Genomic DNA, 22,397 nt, shown 5'->3' on the forward strand with positions numbered 1-22,397 from the left:
ATKAAAAATGGAAACATTTATGACTGGAAAGTAAATGATTASAGATATAGTGCTGTATTTGTGAAAYGAGACAGAGCAGTATCATYTCATGTAAGCTCCTCAGGAATGGTTTTTACCGCCAGTCTAGAGACTGAGATTTCTTTTTAATATGGCATAGTTTTTGTAGAAAGGGAATCTTCAGTCGATAAGCAGTGACTTTGATAAAAGTACATGCTACTTAAAGAAGTAAATATAGGCATGCTTATCTAAATATGCTAGYGTGCTTTTTCTTTTTAAACTCCTCTAAATTTCTAGCAAATATGGTAGCTGACTTGTAAACTTGCCAAAATTAGATTACACCTGCCTAAAAATATGTTTTAGGCTGTCATTTTCAATTTMGTTTTGGTTGGTGCTACTGAAATAGAAGTATCTTTATTTCAGCATAGCATTGTCAGCTTGCTCCATTTATTTATATACTCTATGTTTAGCACTGCCAGTAAGTAGTCATGGAGTACTAAAGATAATATATAGTTATAAATGGTTTATTTTGATAGTAAGAAGCATCAAATAACTGTGAAGCAAGCAGTCATTTAGATACAGAGCAAGTATATAATACTAYACTATCAGGTCATGATTATTTAGTACCCTCCAAGGAATATAAGTATATTGAAGAGGAGTAGGTGAGTTGTGAATGGGTGACACACAGAAAGGAAAGCTATAAAAAAAAAAAGTGGGAAAAAAATGTGAGGATGTTCCTTACATACATTGCTAAGACAAACTGCGTTTTTATGTTAGGAATAGAATCACAAAACATCCCACAATGAATCAGTCAAGCAGTAATCCATGCTTATTTGTTGTGTAACAGGTTTAAGGATTTAGCAGTGTGGCTCAAATACTACTTTCAGAATTAGACAGTCACAGATATATTGTGCTTCTGCAGTGGAAAATCTCCTCGCGTAAGTGTTGCCCTAAAGAGCAAATAAGTATTTGCATTTGCAGGAATGTGCAATATGTGATATAAAGCAGCATGTACATGCTGGAGTAAAGTTAGCTTGGAAAGCTTTTAATTCAAAGCTATATTCCTAGGGGTAGAACAAGACTAATCCTTTTAAAAAGAATATGTCAGTTATGGGACACTCATCGGTAGAAATCTTACACTTTAATTTGATGTTCTGCCTAGTCATCTTTTTTCCAGTTACTTGTGAAATTAAATATATATACATAAAAATATAAAGTGGAGGGATATGTGTTTCTTTTCGTGGTGTGTAGCAGCACTTTAAACAAAGTTATTGTTATTCTTGCTTAATTATTGTAATATCTTGTGAATAAAACTGTCTGGAAACCTCTTTTAGCAAACTGGCAATCTGTGTTTCAGAGGGCAATGGCAGAGGAGGTTGCTGCTGCTGGAGGAGGCTGGTTATTAGGGTGGTTGTTCCACTTCAGCCAGGGGTTTTTAGGAGGTCCAGAGAAAAGCCCTGAAGTTTGTCTGAGACAACCATGTAAGAATGAAGGTTGGAGGAAAGGACTGACAGGAGTGACATTTGATTAAGGCTTTGGTGGTTCCTGTACTATCTGCTGATCCTTTTGGATCGAATAAGAGAGGAATTCTGGGTAGGCAAAAGAGGAGATCAGTTTATTGTGGGGGAAATGGAAAAGAGTCTTTGTTTTTCAATTTTGCCTATAGATGAAAAGAAGAACTTTGACTCTTCGAAAAGGTGAAGCTTGGCTTTATAATGATAATTTACCCATAGAAATTATTTGAAGTTAGAACGTTTGGCACTGTATGAAAGGTTCCTGCCCTGAGGAATGTACGTCTCAATTAAAGCACAGCAATATGTATATATGAAACAGTTTCAGAATATTTCAGAATATTTCAGAATATTTAAGGTTGGAAGGGACCTCTACAGATCATCTAGTCCAACCTTCCTGCTCAAGCAGGCACACCTAGAGCATGTGATAGATTTCATTTTGGAAGATAATTTTGAATTGCTTATGGGGGAAAATTGTGGGGATGGATATCATAAAATAATGGAAATGGTTCTTAATGCGTCATTAAAATGCAAGGACGTAAATGGGAAAACTACACAAAAGATGCATGAATTGCTGTCCACCCAAAGAGAATAGGATAGAATTGTAGAAGTCCTTGAAGGAGAAGAATGACACTTGAACCTAACATGCAAACCATTTGACCTGGATGTTGGCATCCTTTTGATTTTTGGGAGATGCTGTTAGCAGCAGGGTCTTTGAATACAGTAGAGGGGAGAAGTTATGAGCTAGGCTGCGGAAGTTACTTTAGTTACTGCGGAGTAACTAAAATTACTAGGAAATTCCTAGTGATTGAGCAAGTCTTTGAGGGGAAAAATCAGAATGGGAAAGAAGGATTTCAAAGGCCAAGGGGATTCGGAAGCAGAAGATGGAGCAATCCAGTGGTGAACTTGGGACATGATAATGTAGTACAGTGCTGAGCAGTAATAGAGGAAGAACAAGGAAAAGCCTAATTAGTTCTTCATATTGATTCTGTGATGACTGGCAGTGCATTAGATGGAGGGAGTAGCACTTAGAGAGGGGTTTTCTAAAAGAAAAAAAAAAAAAAAGAGGAAGAAAGCTGAGTACAAGGAGGCCCTGAATCCAGAAGTGCCTAGGTGTGTGTGTGGAAATGACCTTGTGAATGGGAAGGCAAGCAAGCAGAGACTGAAGCCATACAGGGGAGGGAGAGCCCAAATTATAGAATTAGTCATGAAGGGCCCAAACAGGTTTGAGAGGAAACAAAGATGCCTGTAGAAGAASCAGAAGGTTTTAGGGAACTGATAAAGCAGAAATGCACAGCAGAGGGTGAAGACCAAACAGAAARGATGTRAGAAACTYGGTGGTGGCCAGCAACAGAACAAGGGGTAATGGGTACACATTGAAACCCAGGTTGTTCCATSTGCATGTGAGGAGGAAMTTCTTMACTKTGAGGGTGACAGAGCCCTGGCACATGCTGCCCAGGGAGGCTGTGGAGTCTCCTTCTCTGGGGATCTTCCAAACCCGCCTGGATGCCGCCCTGTGCTCTGGGTGTCCCTGCTGGAGCAGGGSGTTGGACTAGATGGTCTCTAGTGGTCCCTTCCAACCTCAACTCCTCTGTGAYTCTGTGAAAAGTGGCCTTTTCACAATGGGATAGGAGCAGCTCTGGGAAGGCAGCTGAGTGCCAGGGAGCCAGAAGGGATTTTGCAGCCAGGCTGGGAAAGCAGTGAGCTTGGGTAATGTGAGCCGGGAGGTGGTGTGGGTGACGAAGGGGAGGTGGGGCAGGTATAGGTAGGTAGGTGGGATAAAGACGGTCAGTGCCAAAGAGATCTGCTCTGTGTGAGATGGAAGGGGTTATATACCGCAATAGAAGATTAAGTGAAGTATATAAAGTAATAATATTATCTTCATTTTTTTCCTATTGCAAAGAGCAGTTGAGAATGGAAGGTGTGTGTTGTGTGTATGGTATACAGCCCCATATCTTTGAAAGGATAATTAATGTCTAACTATAATATTCAGTGATGCAAACAAATTTGTGCTTTGTGCGTCTTAGGGCGTGTGCAATTCATATTTGTTTTGCCAGTTGATAGATCTGTCTTGGAAGTTGTAGTATATGGAAGAATAAACAAACTGCAACAACCTATGCAGTAGTGTGTGGATTTTTTGGGGCTTGCTTCCTTTAAGTAAGGATTTCAGAATTGATTGTGGGTTCTTTTAGTTTATTATTATTATTATTATTTTGTTCTTTTCTCTGATAGTTACTTGATATTTGTCCCTGGGCTTGTACCTTCCTAAGTACAAAGGGGAAGTTGTTTTGCTTTTTCCAGGTCTCGGTGCAGTGCTCTACCTCCTTATTCCCATTGTTGATGCAAAAGCTGGACAGAAAAATGGCCAAAAATGATTCTTGAGCGTGGTGTGTGGTGTTTTTTGTGTGTGTGTGTGGCAGTAGATAATGTAACAGAATCATTCCTGCAGTTGAGGTCTCCAGCTTTCTTTGGATATCTAGGGAAATGACAAGTACGTTGTATGGGATTGGTCCAGTAGATTCAGAGTCTTGGGTTACATAGTAAGGAAGGGAAAGTATCTATACCTATTACCCTAAGGGAAGTGGAGTTGTTCTTTAAAAACAAAACAAAAAAATCATTGAGGGTTATCATGCGATACCTGTGATGTCTCAGCCTGCAAAAATGTGAAGTGTGTCTTGCCTCGTGCAGGAAGGACAGCAGGGCTGGAGACCTGTAGCTCTGCTGATGGAGCCCTGTTCTATCTCAAAGAGCAGTGTGGCTCCCCATGGGCAGTTCAGCACTTTGCACCAAAATATGGAGGACCAGCTGACTGACAAGTGAAAGATTTGGTTTTTAAGTTCTGTTTCTCTTCTYTCAGCTAGGATAGTGATAGGCCGGTACAAGTTCAGTGTACTTTGCAGCTGGATTTATCACATACACAATGCAAATAGCTTTTGATGATGAGCTATGGAAAATTCTCAATGAATTAAGTAAATAATGAAACAGGCATCTTTTGGCCTTCAAAACTGCTGTTCAATTTACAATCTTGTGATTCCTTGTTTAAACTACCAGCGATCATCTATCTTCTTAGCAAATGTAAGACAAACTCCTCATCACAAGCTTTGCTTATAGATAAAGTAATCATTAAGGGTACTCTGCTTTATTAGCAATAAGGAGGTGAAATGAAAATATTTGAGGCAGGGCTATATAGAACTTTGCCTCCATCACTGTGTTCTCCTAGTCTAGGACTTGTGTCATGTAGCCAAAGSTGTGCGTGGTTTGGAGCGCAGCGAGTCCCAATTTGCTGTTGGTGTGAACTGAAATTCAGCTTGCAGAGGCTGGGGTCTCTGGAGTGCACAGAAACGAGCTGTATTCTGCTGTGGGCATAGTCTGCATGCTTGACATTCAGAAATATTGCAGAGAATGGAAAAAACTGCGACTGAAAGTCTTAATTACCTGCTTAAGTTCTTAAATGTTTAAGATATCTTCTTAAGATAGACCTAGTCTATTCTGTTTTGTGCTTTGCAACAGTTTACCATAAAATACTCGGGGGGAGGGTCGGGGGAACAGCAACAACAAAACTGAAAGTGAGTTTTTGATGTTGCATGATTTGTGAGCAGATTTTGTGTTGCTTTTCTGCGCTAAATAGTGCTACCTCCAAAGGTAATGTTTAACAGGATGTTTTTATRGCTTGCTGCATATAATTATGGCTGCTTGTATTCTAGGGCACAGTTCTTGACTCTGCCTCTCCCTCTTTTTCTTATTTCTTCTTTATTTTAATGGGATTTTTTTCCACTCTTTTAAAAATAGAGCTTTGAAAAGAGATGATGAACTWAGCCCCAGAGCTTGTTCCAGTGCTTTACTTTTTCTACACTGTATCGTAAAAGAATTGTAAGCAAACTACTTGCCAGTTGCTGGTGTTACTTCAGAAATCTTTGTTATTGCACTAAAGCTTTAATAGTTAATCAAGCAACAGTGCTGTAATTCTAAATCTGCTAACAGGTTAATGCTTGGCAACGCTAATATTTGTAAGGTAACGATTTTACTGTAGCAGTTGGGGCGGTAGGATGTATTAACAGAAACCAGTTTGCTACCTTGAATTCCTTAATTTTCCACACAGCTTATTTCATAGCAACATATCATAGGAATAATCTTTGTCGTCTTTTGACCTACTGTATGCATCACTGTAGCCAGTAAATTTGTTTTGTATTAAATGCTTAGCTACTTGTGTTCAGTATGTACTGAGGTAAGTTAGCACAGTGCTGCATGCATGTACTAAGGCATTGGGGTTTGTTGCTCATTGCTGCAGTTGTTCGTTGTGACAGGGAGGAATTGGGGCACTTAATGACAAGGTTGCTTCAGTTGCTTCGGGTAACTTAAGCTGGGGTGGGAAAGAAACAATTCAAAATGCTCACTTTTAATTATGCACGAGTCCTTCGGCCATTCAAATCTTGATTAACAGAGCACAAAAGCATTCCAGTTTAATGGCATAGCTTCTCGGTTGATACTAATCTGTATCGTGGCACTGCATACGCTTACAGCAGCTGAGGATGTGGCTCGTATGTAGTTTGCCCCTTGATAAGGGCAGATGAGAGAGGGATCAAGAAACTCTGTGTGCGTGTGAGCAGCTGCATTTCATGCATTTTATGGCTGAGGAGCCAGTCCCTGTTTTTCTGTAGTTAGTGTGAAAATAAGAAATATTCTTTTGTCATGACAGTGCATGATTTTTCAATCTAAAGATATAAACATAACGGAGTATATTGGCAGGAAAGTATCCTGCCTGCACAGTTGGAAATCAGCCTCCATGCTGCAGACTCAAAATGGCCATGTTACAAGTCCCTGGAAATTGTTTTGTAGTGGAAACCCTAACAAGATAATTAACTATAAAAGCAGGGAAAATACTGTGCTGTACATACGTGTATATATACACACACGTGTGTGTGTATATATAGTATGCATCTCCATAGATATGCATGAATGGATACTGCAAATGCCATTGTTTTGAATAGGGAAGTAATATGCAGTATTGAGGTGACTTTGATTATATTTGGAAATGAGTTATTTTGATTTTAATACTGTTGGAATTGTGCACATCTCTTACACTTTTRATTTTTAGTGCATGATAATATTTATTGCAGTAAAGTAATTCACTTGGGTGCGGCAAAATGGGAAAAATACATTACTGTTAAAGTGAAGTAAAATGGAACCTTTTCTGAAGGATTTTTAAATTTAAAATGATGTTTATATACAGAATTAGCAATGGTATTTACAGCATGTCAAAATAAGTGCCTTTGACTTTCCAACATATATCATTAGTGACCCTAGGAAAAAAAAAATCACATCTGCACTAGTTCAGTCCTTGGCTTTTCTAGGGCTGATCAATAATCACATTGTGTATTCCCCTCCTCCCCACCCCTGTGAGGTCAACTTTAASTACTAGTCTTTATATGTCAGGAAAAAAAAGGACATAGACTTCATTATGCATTAATAATATTGGTCTCGGTGTTCCTTTTGGATCTAACTTACTGCTACCCCATCAAAAATCAGACTTTTTCTTAYACTTCATTGTTTTTCGGGAGACCCTTTTCCCTTCTTGTGCCTTAAGGGGCTGTATTGCAAGTTTGGGGTAGGAATTTGAGTGGGGATGGTGAACTTTGCTATGGTTTTGCTTTTTAAATGGATGCTCTATTGTATTGTAGAATGTGACAGTAACAATAGGAGAAAACAATTTCAGGGCTTTTTGTCTGGGTGATAACRCAGCTGCTGCAGTGAAGTCCAGTTAGGTTTGACCAGTCACATTTGAAYGCTTCTAATTAAAAGTTCTCATTTGTGTTATATGAGAAAATAGTTTTGAAATACCTTAGATGTTTGAATGAAGTTCATTTTCTCCTCCTTGTCTTAAAAGATTAATGTTGCTTTTTTTTATTTTGTCCTGCAGCCAGAATAAGTGAGTAATAAGTACTCTTGAAAGAATCTTGCCTTTAAAATAAGCTTTTTATTTTGAACTATAATACAGTGTTTTCTAGTAACTGCCCTAAAATAAAGGGTTATTGTGGGTAGTTCAGTCAGTGTTGCGTATCACCACTAGCTTAAGTCTTGTGATGGGGGCATTTTGCGATTTCTGTGTTGTTGTTTTTTTTCCCCAATGAAAGTTCTACTGATACTGCCTCCCTTTTATTCATTTCTTCATATTAGAGTGGAAATGTAGTTTGTTCATAATGGATTATTGATTGGTCTGAGAACAGCAGAAGCCCCAAGGCCTTGTCATCAATGGTACTTACTTTGCCAATAGTGAATGCATCGCTTCATGCAGCTATTCCTGACTCAAGTCTGTGGAATATAAGCCTGTAATTGTTAATCTAGGATAGAACAGTTTTTAGGGAGAGGAACTCTTCATTGTCATTATGGGATTTTCCCCCTCAGTTTGTTCAAAGAATGGCCCCTTTGTTTTGGCAGCAAGATAAAGCTTGTCCTGGACGTTAATGGTATATTTTAATTCAATGCTTATAATACTACAGTGTAACTAGTAAAGTCCATTTCTTTGTCTCCCAGAGCACAAGCGCTCACAGTACCCTAAAACACAAAATATGTACCGAGTGGGTGACGGCTCTGTGCTTCTCAACATACCCTGTAGCGGTGCAAAGGGATATTTCCCTCCCCCCTGCTCCTGAACGGCTGCTTTGGGAAACACGGAAAACTGGGTTAGGGACGTTCCTATTGTTCCGCGACTTTGGAGAGATACCACCTCGCTGCAGAGACCTGCCCCAAGCTGTCCCAGCCTTGGTGTTTTTRTCTCTCGGTTGTTCCTCAGTATTCTTTGCCCTGCGAAGGGTGTGGCGCCTGCTCAGCAAGGCCTCGCTTGGCTTTCCCAGCCCTGGCTGCCTCCCTGGAGCCTGCTGCAAAATGTCTTTAGATCGTGGAGGGAGGAGGGGGACGCAAAAAACATACRATGTAGTCAGGGAAGCTCAAAATGATATTTCAGTGCTCAAGCTGCAAACTTTTCAAAGGAGAAACAGCTTCCTCAGCTGCAGGGGAATGCTGGGCTAATTTTATTTATTTTACTATTGCCAAATTCTGCTTAAGGATTTTTGAGAACATAAGATGAAGTGAACTTCAGCTAACAGAAATTGTTTATTTTTCCAGGCGCTTCTCCACCCTCCCCCTCCCCCCCAACCCCCTGTCAATTTTTGGCAAGCTTAAACCTCAGGCGGTCTCTTGTTAAGATTGTCACTTTTTTAATAATTGAATGCATATGAAAATTAGCTGGCTTTTTGTAACAGCTTCTGTGTTTGTGGCTGTTTTATTAAAAATTGTTATTTATTTTTTACTGGATTAGTTTAGGGTTGTGCTCAGAAAATCAGTTGAGGGCTCTGCTGCCTTTAGCTAATGCAGGTTTGCGCCATAGGTCACAACAGCAGGATTTCCTACGGGTTCAAGGATGGACTTGCTCTTCAGAGGCTTGCTCTTCCAGCTGCCCTCCATCGTGGGCTAAAGAGTGTTATCTGTTCAAAACTGCAAAGAGTTGATGGAGCAGTGACACTGTCCATAGGTGGCACTTCGGTAGGGCTGGTGCCTAAGTGACGACTTCTGACAGGACCATTGCATTTGATGGACAAATGACTCATGTAGGGCTGGGCGTTCAGGAGAAGACTTGCCGCAATGTTGGAAGGACACATGTGGGTACAAGACTTCTGTGATGGAGGAGAAGAGTCTCTGTAGCCTCGTGAGCAGGAAGGGTGGAAAGACAGTTACAAGGTGTTCTTCCATCTTTCACCCACCGTTTTTCTCCTTTTAGTTGTCTTGTAGCGCTTGCCTGTATCTAGCCATGTCTGGGCCTTTCCAGGTGGAGGAAAGACATAGGTGGTCTCCTAGGTGCTATTCTTTGCAAAATACAACTTTCTCGAATTTACCTGCGTGTCCTRTCGCTCTATCATTTCTTCATCTAAAAAGAATTTCAGTAAGATTTTTCCATAAGACCATTTCCTCACAGTTTGTTTGTTTATTTATTTATTAAGCCATTGTTGCTTTTGGCAGAGGAACTGATGGAGTGATTGCAGTGTGCGTTCAGACCTCTTGGAGATCTTAAAAGACTGTTATTTCTACAGAGCACTTATCTTTTGGATGCGACTTGAAATACTCRCACCCAATTTGAAAGTTATTTATTTTAAAATATGTGCTGTGCTATTCAAAAAAGCTCTGGGTAGTTTCCCAAACTTTATATATTTGTTTGTCTACTGAAGCATTTTTCATTCTTGTCACTAAAACCCAAACAATATGACTTTCAAAGTCATGTTTACTTCAAGCTAAAGAATTGCTAGTTTTCTGTACCCTGTATTTTCTTCTAACTTCCATGTTTCAATTGCACAAAATATTGGTACCTGAATATAAGACAAGTATACCTGAGTATAAGGCAATTTGGAATTACTTTTCCAGTGTTGCATTCTGTCCTTTAAGTTTCTCACGTAGTTTACTTTTAATGCTTTCCCACGCATTTTTCTCCGAGTGGCACTTAAAGGCCTTCCAAGGCTCTGGGTTTGCCTGACAATGGGGAGTCCTTGCAGTGTATGTGGTCCTCTCAAGCACTGTATGAGTGACAAAAAAGCAAAATAACACATTTTAGAGTGGTACTGTGTGCACTGGTTTAAGTGTTACTGCCTATACTTTTACCTGGACTGCCTCGTGATAGGCAAGCTGTTTTTTGCCCAATGTGTTGTCTCTCAAGCCAACAGCCCTTTCAAATTTGTTTTAAAACCAAAGCCTAATTTTGAGGCCTGAAGGCTTGAAAAGAAATAGATGGATGCTCCTGAATGCTTCGTTTAAGCATGGCGGGGAAACAGGTTGTCATGATGTTCAAGGGAAGGACCCTCCATGGAGTAGTGAGTGTGGGGAATAAAAAGCATTTGGTTGTGTGAAGGCATGCCCCAATGCTGCCTCCCACAGTCTTTTGAATCTTGGTATTTCTCTCCCATCTTGCTTTTTGTAGCTAGCCTGAGTATAAGAGGTGATGGTGTTGAGCACCATCAGAGGACCTCCAAGAGCCTGGTGTCGRGATGGCCTGCCCCACTCAGAGCACAACCACCCCATTTTTTTCAAAAATAARTTGAAAATTATCTCAAAATCAAAATACCTCAGTTATTGCAGGCATCCAGAAAGAAATAAAAACAGATTTTGGAAAATTTCACTCACTCGCTGCAATAGGTCAGCTAATGCTGTTTGGAGTTACCAGTTGACACCTTTCATTGCTTTTTTTATGCTCAGTCTTTGGAATTATAGCATTTTTCAAAGTTTTTTCAAAGTCATTTTTATTTTGAATTTGCTTTTTTTAAATTTTATTGTTGTTCCTGATGAACAGGAATTCTGCTGTTCTGTAAAAGAACCCCTCTTAGAATTATTTTCAAGTGGCATGAAAATGATGTGAGGAGAGAGCCTTAAGCCATTTGTATAGGCTTGTGTCAATATACTAATGCCTAAAGCGAATCTGCAYGCAGTATGTGTAGAAAGCTGAGACTGGTAAACACTTCTTCCCCTGGAATTTCTGTCTGTGAGAAGTAAGTCTCAATACTTCATAAGTTTTAAATGTGTCTAATTTTAAATTTAGAAGGATTTTGTTTCAACCTCTTGTTATAATATAGCCCAAGCTATATATATATATATATATATTTTTTTTTTTTTAAAGGAGGGGGATGGAAGGAGAAGAAAAAAGTGGAAACAATGTTCTGAGGGGTACACTCCATGAACTATTTTAAACTAATCAAATCATTTAGGAGTTCTTTATAGTTGTCATTTTTTTTTTCCCCCCCCCCTCCTCGGGCCTAATTTAATATAAGGCTAAGGGAATCTTCTGTGAATGGCTGCACATCCCTTTTCCAAATAATACTTTCTTCGCATTCTTGTTTTTGCAACTAGGCTTCGTTAATGAAAATGCTATAAATAATTAAAGTGAAATATGTGAAGACTRCACGTAGGAAGCTGTGGCCAAATAAACAAAGAGACTCTGAAGCTTTGGATTTATATGCCTGAATTGCTGCATACAGCATTCCTGTCACACTAGGTTTGGCTCTTGGAACTTTTTGGACTCGGACAAGAAATACTATAGAAATCTGAATTTTAAAATGGCACTTCCTTAAAAATAAGAAAGGCTAAAAGCCATCATGAGCAGTGTTTTCAGTGGTGTGAAACATGTAGAAAAAAAACAACTGAAACTTCATCTAAAATACCCATGAAAATCTGCCCCCAGTGTTTGTTWWTTTTTTTTGTTTTTTGTTTGGTACATGGTGCTGAACATTTCAGAAGAATGTGTAGCTTGTTCGAGCATACCACTGTGTTAAAAGTGGAAAAAATAACCTACCATTTTTTTCTCCTTAATTAATGAGTTTTAAGTCTTTGATTATGAGAGAGTACGGTTTGGCAGGACTAGAGGCTGGATCAAATAAACATCACAGGATGTTACTCCTGTGGATTTTATCAGAATTGCTTCATTTCTTAGTGCACGCTGGGCACTGCCGTGCAGCTCGGTTATTTGCTGTTGGGCATGTTTGTGCCTTCCAGTACAGCTACAACCTCCCAGTTTCTGCGTGGCTGCCATCACATAATGTAGTCCTAGTGTTTCTTGTGAGGCTGTCCCTTCTTGGTCCTAAACTGCTATTTTTCTGGGGTTGATTATGTGTTTATAAACTTCTTGTTCATACAGGCTGCTGAATTTGTAATTCCCCCCACTCCTGACAGGCTACTGTGTTAGTTCCACACCCAGTTATAATATAAAAATGCTTCATTTARGAAATGAAATTTTGCCTATAACACATCTCTCAGATGTTTGCTCTCAGAGGGAAAAGGTAGCTTGGGTAGATACTGCTGGTAGCACTTACCATGCCAAAGAGATGGAAGAGGAGCAGAAAATCAAAGCCAGGAATGAATTGTTTATAGAAAACAAAAGGGGCATGTTAGTTTAAACGTAATAAAGTTGTTATATAGTATGTTACTGAGATGTGCACTGTAAAACAGTTTTACTTTGCTTTCTGTTAGATTTGTAGATTTGTACTGATGATGTGGTTCATTTACATATTAAGAAGAATCAGAGTTTAATCCAGCGAGAAGCCTTAAATATTCATCTGTGGATCTGAAGCCATTTTTTTAGAGATCTGAAATGACAGATGTGTAAATATATGTTCTTTTGTTATTGTTCTTTATATATTTAGCTAAATCTTAAGAACTTGATGTTTTCTTAGCATTGTAGTAATAGTTTGGTTCTGTTTGTTAGAGAATATAATATTGTTTAATTTTCCTTATGTGGTGTGTGTAATACTTAATGAGGATACACAAGGGGGAAGATTCCTATTTTATAGCTGTGGTAATTGAAAAAGAAACACAAAATATATTAAAAGCCTAACGATTCATTTTGGTCATATTTGAGGCAGAGAGTTGCCAGTGTGTTGGATCTCAACATTGCTGAGACTCATAATTGCCCTTGCATTTAATTATGGCTGTTATCATACATGTTACCATATAAGAATGTTTAAACCTTTCCCTAATCTGTTTTGTTAATCAGAGCTGCTGCTTGCTTTATTTGTTTGTTTATTTTTGGTTAAGATTCTGTTTCAGAGACAGGTACTCTTGTGGCTTCCTGCGTGCTATGTTGACATCATTTACCCACTTTTAAGATCAGTTGATATCTAAGCACACTATTAGTTTAGTTTGCTAAGTTAGGACCAGATCTTATATTTAGACTTTGTTTTCTTAATTGTCCATCAGGAAATCCCAATTCTAATTTTATTGAATACTCTTGTCAGACTGCAATCAATGTCCTCTGTCTCCATGCCTGTTCTGTGTGTGCCACTCCAAGCACAGCAGGACCATCTGAGATGCAAAATAATGCAGTCGCCAGCAGGAATAAGATATTGGCTGGAGTCTGTAGCAAAGACTTTTATCTTTGGCAAGTAAATATTTTACATGAAATTACACATGATGGTAAAGCCACAGATTTCAAGTGTGATAACCCTCTCAAGATTTTTTTGGATGTGTTTTTAGCCATTTCAATTTGGATTTAAAATGAAAAGATATTTTTGAAGTTTGCTCTATTTCTTTTTTCTTAATTTTTCTTGGAGACGTCAAGAGGTAGAAATAGGTTTTCTCTTGGTGTTYGCTTTTTTTTTAGGTGGATTTTGTCTTTTATCAGCGATATTTTGAGTGTTTGTTTGTCGCTGAAGTGAGAAGACAGGCTGGGGCTTTTTTGCTAAAGCAAATCAGTATAAATGTGGGGCTAGTGGCAGAAATTATTGAAGTAAAAATGTTGATAGGTTTAAATATATTTGAGAACCTACTTACACATGTTTCTGTATGTTTGTGTGATCTTTGTTTTTGTTTCAGATGATCTATGCCACCTGCTTACAGAACAGAGTGAAATAAATTGGCCCTTCAGACTCCTTCCAGTAGTTGAAAGGAGAAACGTTACCCGGAGAATGAAGAAATAAAACTTTTACTCTGTGCAACCGTATGATTGAAAACACAATCCAGTGCTCCTCAGCCGCTGGACATGCTTGTGCCCTCCTGTCCCCTTCATCTGATGCCGCAGTAATACCGATGGATCGTAATAAAGAGGCAGAAATGGAATTACGGAGATCCTCCAGCCCAAGCAAGCTGAGCAAGAGCGACATGGATGCAGACAAGACCATGTGCCACAGCTGCTGCATCTGTGGTAAAAGCTTCCCTTTCCAGAGCTCCTTGTCTCAGCACATGAGGAAGCACACGGGCGAGAAGCCCTACAAATGCCCTTACTGCGATCACAGAGCTTCCCAAAAGGGCAACCTGAAGATACACATTCGCAGTCACAGAACAGGCACTTTAAGTCAGGGACACGAGGTGGAGATGGGCGAGGTGCAGCTGGGGGAGGTGGGCGTCGCGGAGGGCCTCGGCGGCTGCACCAGCCCCACTAAAAGTACTTCTGCCTGCAATAAGATCCTGAACGGTGCCGCCCGGATGGATAACGGCAAGATCTTGCTGAGAAGCAGCAAGAAGGAGGTGGCGGAGGCGGCGCCTGCCGAAGACAATGGCAAGCTTACCGCTCACCACTGCACCTTCTGCAAAAGCAAGTTTGAAAGGAAGAAGGACCTCGAGCAGCATCTACATCAGGTCCACAAACCATTCAAGTGTAGGTTGTGCAGCTACATGACCTTGAGGGAGGAGACGCTGTTAAACCACATAGAGAAGGACCATATAACAGCTCAGGTCCCCAATGGGGAGGCTTATACGGAGAACTGCAAGAGTGAACTGAGCGCAGGCGAGTTCCCTTGTGAAGTCTGTGGGCAGGCCTTTAGTCAGACCTGGTTTCTGAAAGCTCACATGAAAAAGCATAGGGGATCATTTGATCACGGGTGCCACATTTGTGGCAGAAGATTCAAAGAGCCTTGGTTTCTCAAGAACCACATGAAGTCGCACGGCCCAAAGACAGGGAGCAAAAACAAACCAAAAAACGATCTAGAGCTCATAGCCACTATTAATGATGTCATACAGGAGGAGACCATTGTGACCGGCCTTTCTTTGTATGAAGTTTGCACCAAGTGTGGAAACCTGTTTACAAACATGGAGAGCCTAAAAGCACATAACGCCGTTCACTACAGAGCTCGGCGGAACAACGCGGTGGAGAAAGGCGAGGGCTTAACTGACGGCAGCGTGAGCCCCTCTGTAACAAAGCAGTTTTTCTTGCAGTGTCTGAACCTAAGGCCATCTGTAGGGACAGATAGAGTTACAAGAGGACAGCCTGGGAAGAGAGTAGCTGAGCTAGATCCAGTGAGCAGCTACCAAGCTTGGCAGCTGGCCACCAAAGGAAAAGTTGCAGAGCCATCGGAGTATGTCAAGTATGTGGGGTGGGACGAGGCTCTGGCTGATGCGGATGTGACTTACGACAAGGAGAAGAGGGAGTATATCCTTGTCAACCAGGAGAAGCGCAAGCGGGACCAGGACTCGCCCAGCTCCTCCAGCAACCCCAAGAAGAAGAGCTGTGCAGGCGGGCGCCTGGAGAAGAGCAGCAGCAGCAGCGCGCAGCCCGCCGAGAGCTGCCTGCTGGCGCACAGTGACCTGGACTACCGGCCGTCGTCGCGGCAGAGCCGCCGCGCGGCCCAGAACAAGTCCACCGAGTGCTTCGAGTGCGGCAAGATCTTCCGCACGTACCACCAAATGGTGCTGCACTCGCGCGTGCACCGCAAGGAGCGCAGGCGCTGCGGCGGGAGCGGGGCGCCCGCGCGGCCCGACCGCTACGGCTCTAGCAGCGAGGAGGGCGACTCGGGCTCCGTCAGTGGGCCCAGCACGCCCGGCTCCGCGTCCGCCCCGGAGGACTCGGCCACCTCTGGCCTGGGCGAGGAGGGGGCCGAGGAGAGCTCGGAGGAGGGAGGAGCGGAGCCCTCCTTAGGTAAGGTCCTTCCTGCTGCTGCGCTTCCCTCTTGCCCCCTTCGCCGCCGTTCCCGGCCGTGCGCGCGTCCTCGCGCCTCCCGGCACGCYGGGAGTGGCCCGGGCGAGGGCCGAGCGGAAGGATGCGGAATGTTGAGGCGCGGCATGGATCCCGCCTTGTGCCTGATGGGTGCCGTTTATCTCTTCAGCTTGATTCAGCGTTTCTGGTATAACTAATAAACGTGAGCTCACTGCCAGCTGTGACCGGGTGCGGGTCAATGTGTGCTTTGGCCAGGGACACCTGAGACAGCTTCTGGTTCCCCACAGCAACACCGCTATCTCTCCCCATAGCTGCAGCCCAGGGGTGGCATCCCTGGACATCCTGGGGCCTCTGGCGCAGCTATCCCGGTGCCCTGCGCGCTGGCTCCCCAGAGCACCCGCACTCGCTCGCTGCCCGGGTGAGRGGCGTTCCTCCTCACCCTCCCTCTGCTCTGCCTCCCAAACTTGTGTTTGCAGCTCCACGCTCTGTAATTAATCTCCCTGGATTAAAGCAATCCTTTGAGCTCGGCGCTGCTAAATGGAACAAATTATTCCCCAAACAGCAGCAAAGTAAATATTTGAGAGAACGCTGTTAGGCACTTCTGAATCATTTTTTATTTTTGTTGTTCACCCTTCTTTGCTTATAATGCTGTTTTAAAAATATGACACTATTATATTATGACATTAACCATTCTTTCTTGCTAATCTTCTAACCTTGTGGTTTGTTTTGCCTTTTTCCCCCCTTTTGTTTGGCAAACTGTTACTCTTTCCTGTTTTCTTGTATTTTTTGTTCTATGAACGTAGAATTGAACTAATTTTCAAGACCTACTCTGATGAAGTAATCAGCAGTAACCTTTCTGAAAGAGGGGGTGGTTTATTTCGTTATTTCGTTAGGTCCTTGTAGGATTTGGTGATGTGCCTTCTCCATTGGCCACAGATCCCGCAGCAGCGAAGCAACGTCTTCCYGGGTTGGGTATTAATAGTTGCATATTTGTCAAAAGAATAGAAGACGTGGTGAAGCAATTTCTCCCTTTTTTGTTTTTGGTCATTAAGCAGCTTTCATAAAACTCTCATGGTTTTAGGAGAGCTGAAGTTTGGGCTGTCACTGTGTGGCAATATTACTTTCTAAATGTAAGACTTTGGCAGAAGAGAGAACCAGTTGCAATAGGGTTGCAACTATAAAAAATGAAACCCATCTGTTTGTCCCTAAAACTTAAAAAGACAGTCTTAAACTCAATTTTTTTTTCCTACAACTTGGATAAAGGCCCAAATGGACAAATTCGGTGCCCACTAGAATAGAAACTTAAATTAAACCAAGAACTCCACTTTTTTTTTAAATGCTTTCTTGCCCTTTCCATAAACCACAACTGCAAGAAATCCTGAGGACAAGATGACTGACTGAAATATTTTTGCCATGATTACTTGCCTGTTTATTATTGATCGGCTCAAAACTGGGCTTTCCCATCTAGTGTTGTATTTAGGAAGTGAGGAGTGCACTTATTGTACGAGGCAGCCCCTGAGGTCTGTCTGAAACACCTCTGCGTACAGGTTAGAACCACTTGCACAGTTAGGAAACRGCAGCTTTGTCCGCATGCAAATGGGGCTGCCATGATTTACTGGTCTTACGTGCGAAGGAAACCGCGGCCGTGGAAAACCACCTCTCTAGAGACGGCCTRAAAACACTGGAAACCTTTTCCCGTGATGTTCGGATAGTGGAGCTGCTCTTCTGCACGCTCGGTGTGAAGCACTTCAGTTTTAGCAGGAGGAACTCCCTTATCTCTTTCCGTGTCCCAGATCTTCCCTCGGTTAAAGCTCTGAGCTCTTGTGCCACCAGTGAAAGGTGAGAGTTTGCTACAGAGCAGTTTCTCTCGCACATTCATTAAAGTGGCTGGCTTAACCCTTCCTGCTAGCTGGCACCTGGAAACTTGGCTTTCCTTGGGTGCCAAACGCGTTCTTATCTTTGCCAAGCAGCAAAGCGGCAGCAAACCGATCGGCCTTGGGAGAGGAGCTCCTTGGAAAATGGATAAATCTGCATTGATTGGCTGGGAGGGTGCGTYCTGCCTTGTATTCACCAGCTGAAGAGCAGGGAAATGAGTGGGGTTGCTGCTTGGTTAATAAGGACCTTTCCAATCTACTGACCAAGGGCAATATTATCCTTTGTTCTGATGCAATTTATTTAAATAAAATGAATATAGCAATGAAACGGCTTTTTTTTATTTTTCTTTTTTTTTAAAAAGTGTCAGGGGTTTCTAATTCAAAAGAAGGTAGCAAAAAATGCAGGAATGTTCATAGGCCAAGATGAGTGAATTCATTTTCCCATTTTTTTTTTTTGTGTGTGTGTGCAAATTTCCTATGCTGGCCCTTGTTTTCTAGGGCCTGGGTCCTTCTGTCCAGCAAACTCTAGGATTTCTTCTTTGGCATGTTGCCCTTTTAACTCGGGAAGCTTTCCTTTTTCTAGCTCTGTGAACAAAAGCTTCGGGTCTGTAGAATATAGGCCAAATTCTCCCCTCATGTACACTCTTGTTAAAGTCAGATGTTTCGGCCTGGCCTTTAAGTGCGTTTTGTCCTTGAAGTGCTGTGGTTTGCTCTCCTCTGCCGTGGCTTTTTTTAGCTGCTCTTGCTGCTGAGCCTTTTCCGTCAAGGGCTGCGCTCCAGCCCTATGGATGGATGCAGRCAAACAGTGTTCCTGGCCATTTTCCCCACCTTCCTGCCATGGRATTATTTTTACTCGAACTGTGGTTAAAATCTTGCGCTACTTGTAAGATTATTTTAAATAATATAGATTTTTTTCCCCACTTCCCTAACTTCACCCTAACTTAGGAGCTGGGGAAGAACAGCGGGACTAACTGGGAGAAGGGCGAAAATGCCACTTCCCATGTGGGAATGGGATCAGGAGCCTCCAGGGTGGGCTGTGCCTGCCCTTAACACACTTGTAATTTGTCTCTGCCCTGTGTCGAGTGACAGAATGATTTCTCAGGCACCAGGGTGGTGTTTGCAAACCCTGATTATCAGCTGCCGGTGGGAGAGCTAGCTCAATGCTTTTCATCTTGTTTGAAGGAGAAAAATACAATATTTTCCTAATGTTACCTCTCCATGTAAGCTACTAGCGCCTGGATTTCCACGGGAGGTGAATCTGAAGCGGTTTGAACCATCCTTAAGTGAGTTGCTTATCACTTTCCCAAATCAATCCCCAAATTATTCCCCAAGAATTCAGATTTTTCTGAATTTCATTTTTTTATTTWAAAAAAATTCAGAGTTTTGATTGCCAAAGTAGAGAGATTATACGTACATCAGTAAAAATGGAAGAGAAATTACTCTTTCTAGTTTTATCTTTCAGCTTCTCACCTAAAATACATGTAGGCCAAAGAAATAATTATGTCTGTGTACGGTGATTATGTGCATGTCCATACAGTGGGACACAGGGACACAGCACTTATGGGTCAAAAAGCACAAAACTTTAGACTTCATGTGGGCACCCTTATTTAATCCCGCCATGGAGAGCACTAAAGAGGTGAATACTGCAAAGCAGACTTGCTAATTTCCACATCACATTTGCCTCTGAAACAAAATAGAAGAGTTTATTCACCTATTTGCTGTTCCCGTGACCAGATCTTGATCTGCAGGCAGCAGAGGTTTTGTTTCTCTATTGATATTTTTATTTTTTATTTCCCACCATTGTGTGTTCATTTTCAGTATACCTTTCCCATTAAAAAAGATATTATCGCTGTGTATTTAGTAATTAATGCAACAGTTTGTTGCATTAAGGCATTATGAACCATTTCAGTGCTCAAATCAAGAAGGAAGTATAAGTTTTGAGGACGTGAGTGCATGCTTCTAGTATATAGGAAGAGAAATAKGATGGGAAAACAATGGATGGGGTGAGATGGGAAATCAATTTTGATACAATTTGGTACTTAGCGAATGCATRCTAAAAGACTGGCCTTTGATGTTCCTGTCTAGATCTTGGGAGAGTAAGAGAATGAAATAAAATTATTTCTTGTTGCATGTAGATGTCAGAGTAAGGAGGAAGAAAGTAATAAAAATAAATCTAAAAGCAAAAAAGCATTAAAGAAGAACGTGGCTTCTTTGAGCCTGATCTTTCTGAGGGAGGAAACAAGTAAGAGGAGAGAGGGGATGCTGCTTTGAGTGAGAATCATTGCCATTTTCTTTTTTTTTTTTTCTGCCTCCTCCCACCCGTGGCTTTTTGACAGAGGACAAAAATAAGAATAAACTCCAGATTTYTGAAATAATTTAAGGAGAGACTGATCCCTTCTTACTCAACGCATGCTGGTTTTTATTGCTGTGGCAAACGCAGAAAAGCATGAAGGGCGCGATGTTGGGAATTTCTGATAAGGTAGGACCTACTGTGGGAAGATGAGAGGACCAGAAAAGGGACAGGGATGAGTGTAAGGTGCAGGAATGAAAGACAGACATGGAGGAGAGTTTGAGTAGAGCAGGGGGGTCATTGGGGTAGTTAGGAGACCTTGGTGAAGGGAGCTGCACTGGGCCGAAAGATGAAGGTGCCAAAGGGGAGGCTGAAAAGAAAGAAGGGACGGTGTCGAGGCTCAGCCTCCTGCCCAGGCTGTCCCAGGGTCTTGGGTTGTCCTCTGCTGAAACCTAAGGGCTCTCAGGGCCATCCTGGTGCAGTGGGATGGGAGTCCCCCAGGGCTGTTGCCCCTCGCAGCATGGGGCATGATCATCCATCATCCATGGATCTTCTATGTGASAAGGGAAGATCAGGAAAGGTCATGTGTTGTGTTATCATGCACCTTTAAAAAAAACCTTTCAGCTCCTTCTTGAGTCTTGATTTAAAAAAATATAAGATGGGAAGTGCCTGATYTTGAGCTTTTGAGCATTTTATTTCTTTTGGTTTCATTTGAAAAAACTCCACGGAATTTGTGGTTAGGGTCTGTTTATTTTCTTTATCAGGCAGCTTTCTTTTTCAGTTCACTATTAGTTGCTTATGGGTTGTGCAACTGGAAGATGTGGCAGATATAATGTCTCTTGGATGAATGATAAAATTATGCTATGTGTATATTGAAATGTTTGAGCAGAAACATAATGACTTTACTGAAGTCATTACTGAAGTGAAATACTTCAGACTAGGAGGGATTTATGAGGAATGAAGTTGGACTTTGGCATGCTCGTGTATAAAGAATAACAGTTCCAGGAGCTGAACCTTTATCAAGACATGCCTAAAAAACAGAATTGCTTGAGCTTTGCAGAAAAGTGTAATTTGGGGAGAAGAGGAACCATAAGAATAAAACAGGTAAGCAAATTAMAATAGAAAAATAAAATGTGTAGTTTCTATAGAGTTTCTATAGAGTTTCTGTAGTTCTATAGAGGGATAGAGTTGCTTCAGTTGCAAAGTGTAAGTGCACAAAAATATATCTGGCAGTGCCCTATGCTTGATTTTCCATTGTTTTGCTTATATGCAAAAATACTCCTCTGTGTATTGGGGAAAACTGTTTTCATTGTATAGAATGATTATTCTTAGCATATTTCATATGCTTGACTCTTAACAGTAAACTAATATATCACTGAAGGCAATGCTGTTAGGACATTTTACACCAAATGAAGATCTTGTYCTATGTGTACAGTCTTAAGTATGCTTAAATTATTTAGCATGTTTATTTTGTAGAATAAATGTATTAACAAGTTGGAAGATATCTTTGTGCAGAGCAGTGGACAGCTGATGCCTTAGGCTTCCAAAAACTGAGCAGTTATAAGGAAGAACAGTGTCAGTGACTTGCAGTAGATCCTTGTCTGTGAAGATTAGAAAAACTAATACTATGATTACATACTTCACCAGTTAGTTTTGACAGTGCTGAAGAGCACTTGTTGGAATACAAAAGCCCCTCAACTTTACAACCCAAGCTAATCGTTTTGTTTTAATGCCACTGGGATAAATGCCAGGACTTTGAAATACATCAAGCTGGTGAGTCAAGTCATAAGGAAGCTGGGCAGAGACAAGGACGCGGAGCTTGGGGAAGTGGGAACTGTGAAGCACTCTTTGGTGTCTTGCAAAATTCAAGCAGTCACTGAAGAAGAATTCAGTGCATGTCCTTCAGATCAGTTAAAGCTTGAATATRTCTAAAACTACCATGCATAAATTTCTTTTGTATCTGCCTCATTATCGTGTATGTAGTCCAGTCCTGAGGCACGTGCAGGCTTGATCTGAAGTTTCTCTGCCAGGCACTGCTGCTGGAAGCATCGTTTTGGCACGTGCAGGCTTCCATGTACCTTTGCAGCGACCCTTTATACCCCTCCTCTCCCTTTGGGTCTCTGGGCCGCTCCTCAGGATTGCAGCAGACAGCTCTTGCACCTTCCAGTGCTGCTCCACTAGCAATCCCTCTTCTCTTTGTTAACTGTGGGCCAGTGTAAATGGGGAGAACTGAGGGAATAGGCCAAGACGGGAACAGGCTGCCCAGAGAGGTTGTGGAGTCTCCTCCTTTGGAGATCTTTAGAACCCACTTGGATGCAGCCCTGTGC

The 22,397-nt window shown here is 41.7% G+C and overlaps 1 protein-coding gene across 2 annotated transcripts in view; it reads left to right on the forward strand.

The window, feature by feature from the left end:
- ZNF516 (zinc finger protein 516) overlaps positions 1-22,397 on the forward strand; it is a 91,527-nt gene that overhangs the window by 20,860 nt on the left and 48,270 nt on the right. The window contains exons 1-2 of one of the 2 annotated variants that reach the window (XM_026039775.1): positions 9,157-9,242; positions 13,851-15,888. In XM_026039775.1, the coding sequence (XP_025895560.1) occupies positions 13,977-15,888 (1,912 nt within the window). In that variant the 5' untranslated portion in view covers positions 9,157-9,242; positions 13,851-13,976. Of the gene's footprint in view, positions 1-9,156; positions 9,243-13,850; positions 15,889-22,397 lie in introns of those variants that run through there. The other variant, XM_026039776.1, reaches the window with a different exon arrangement.

The sequence above is a fragment of the Nothoprocta perdicaria genome, unplaced genomic scaffold (assembly GCF_003342845.1).
Source record: "Nothoprocta perdicaria isolate Ctin4 unplaced genomic scaffold, notPer1 scaffold_24, whole genome shotgun sequence".
NCBI lineage: Eukaryota > Metazoa > Chordata > Aves > Tinamiformes > Tinamidae > Nothoprocta > Nothoprocta perdicaria.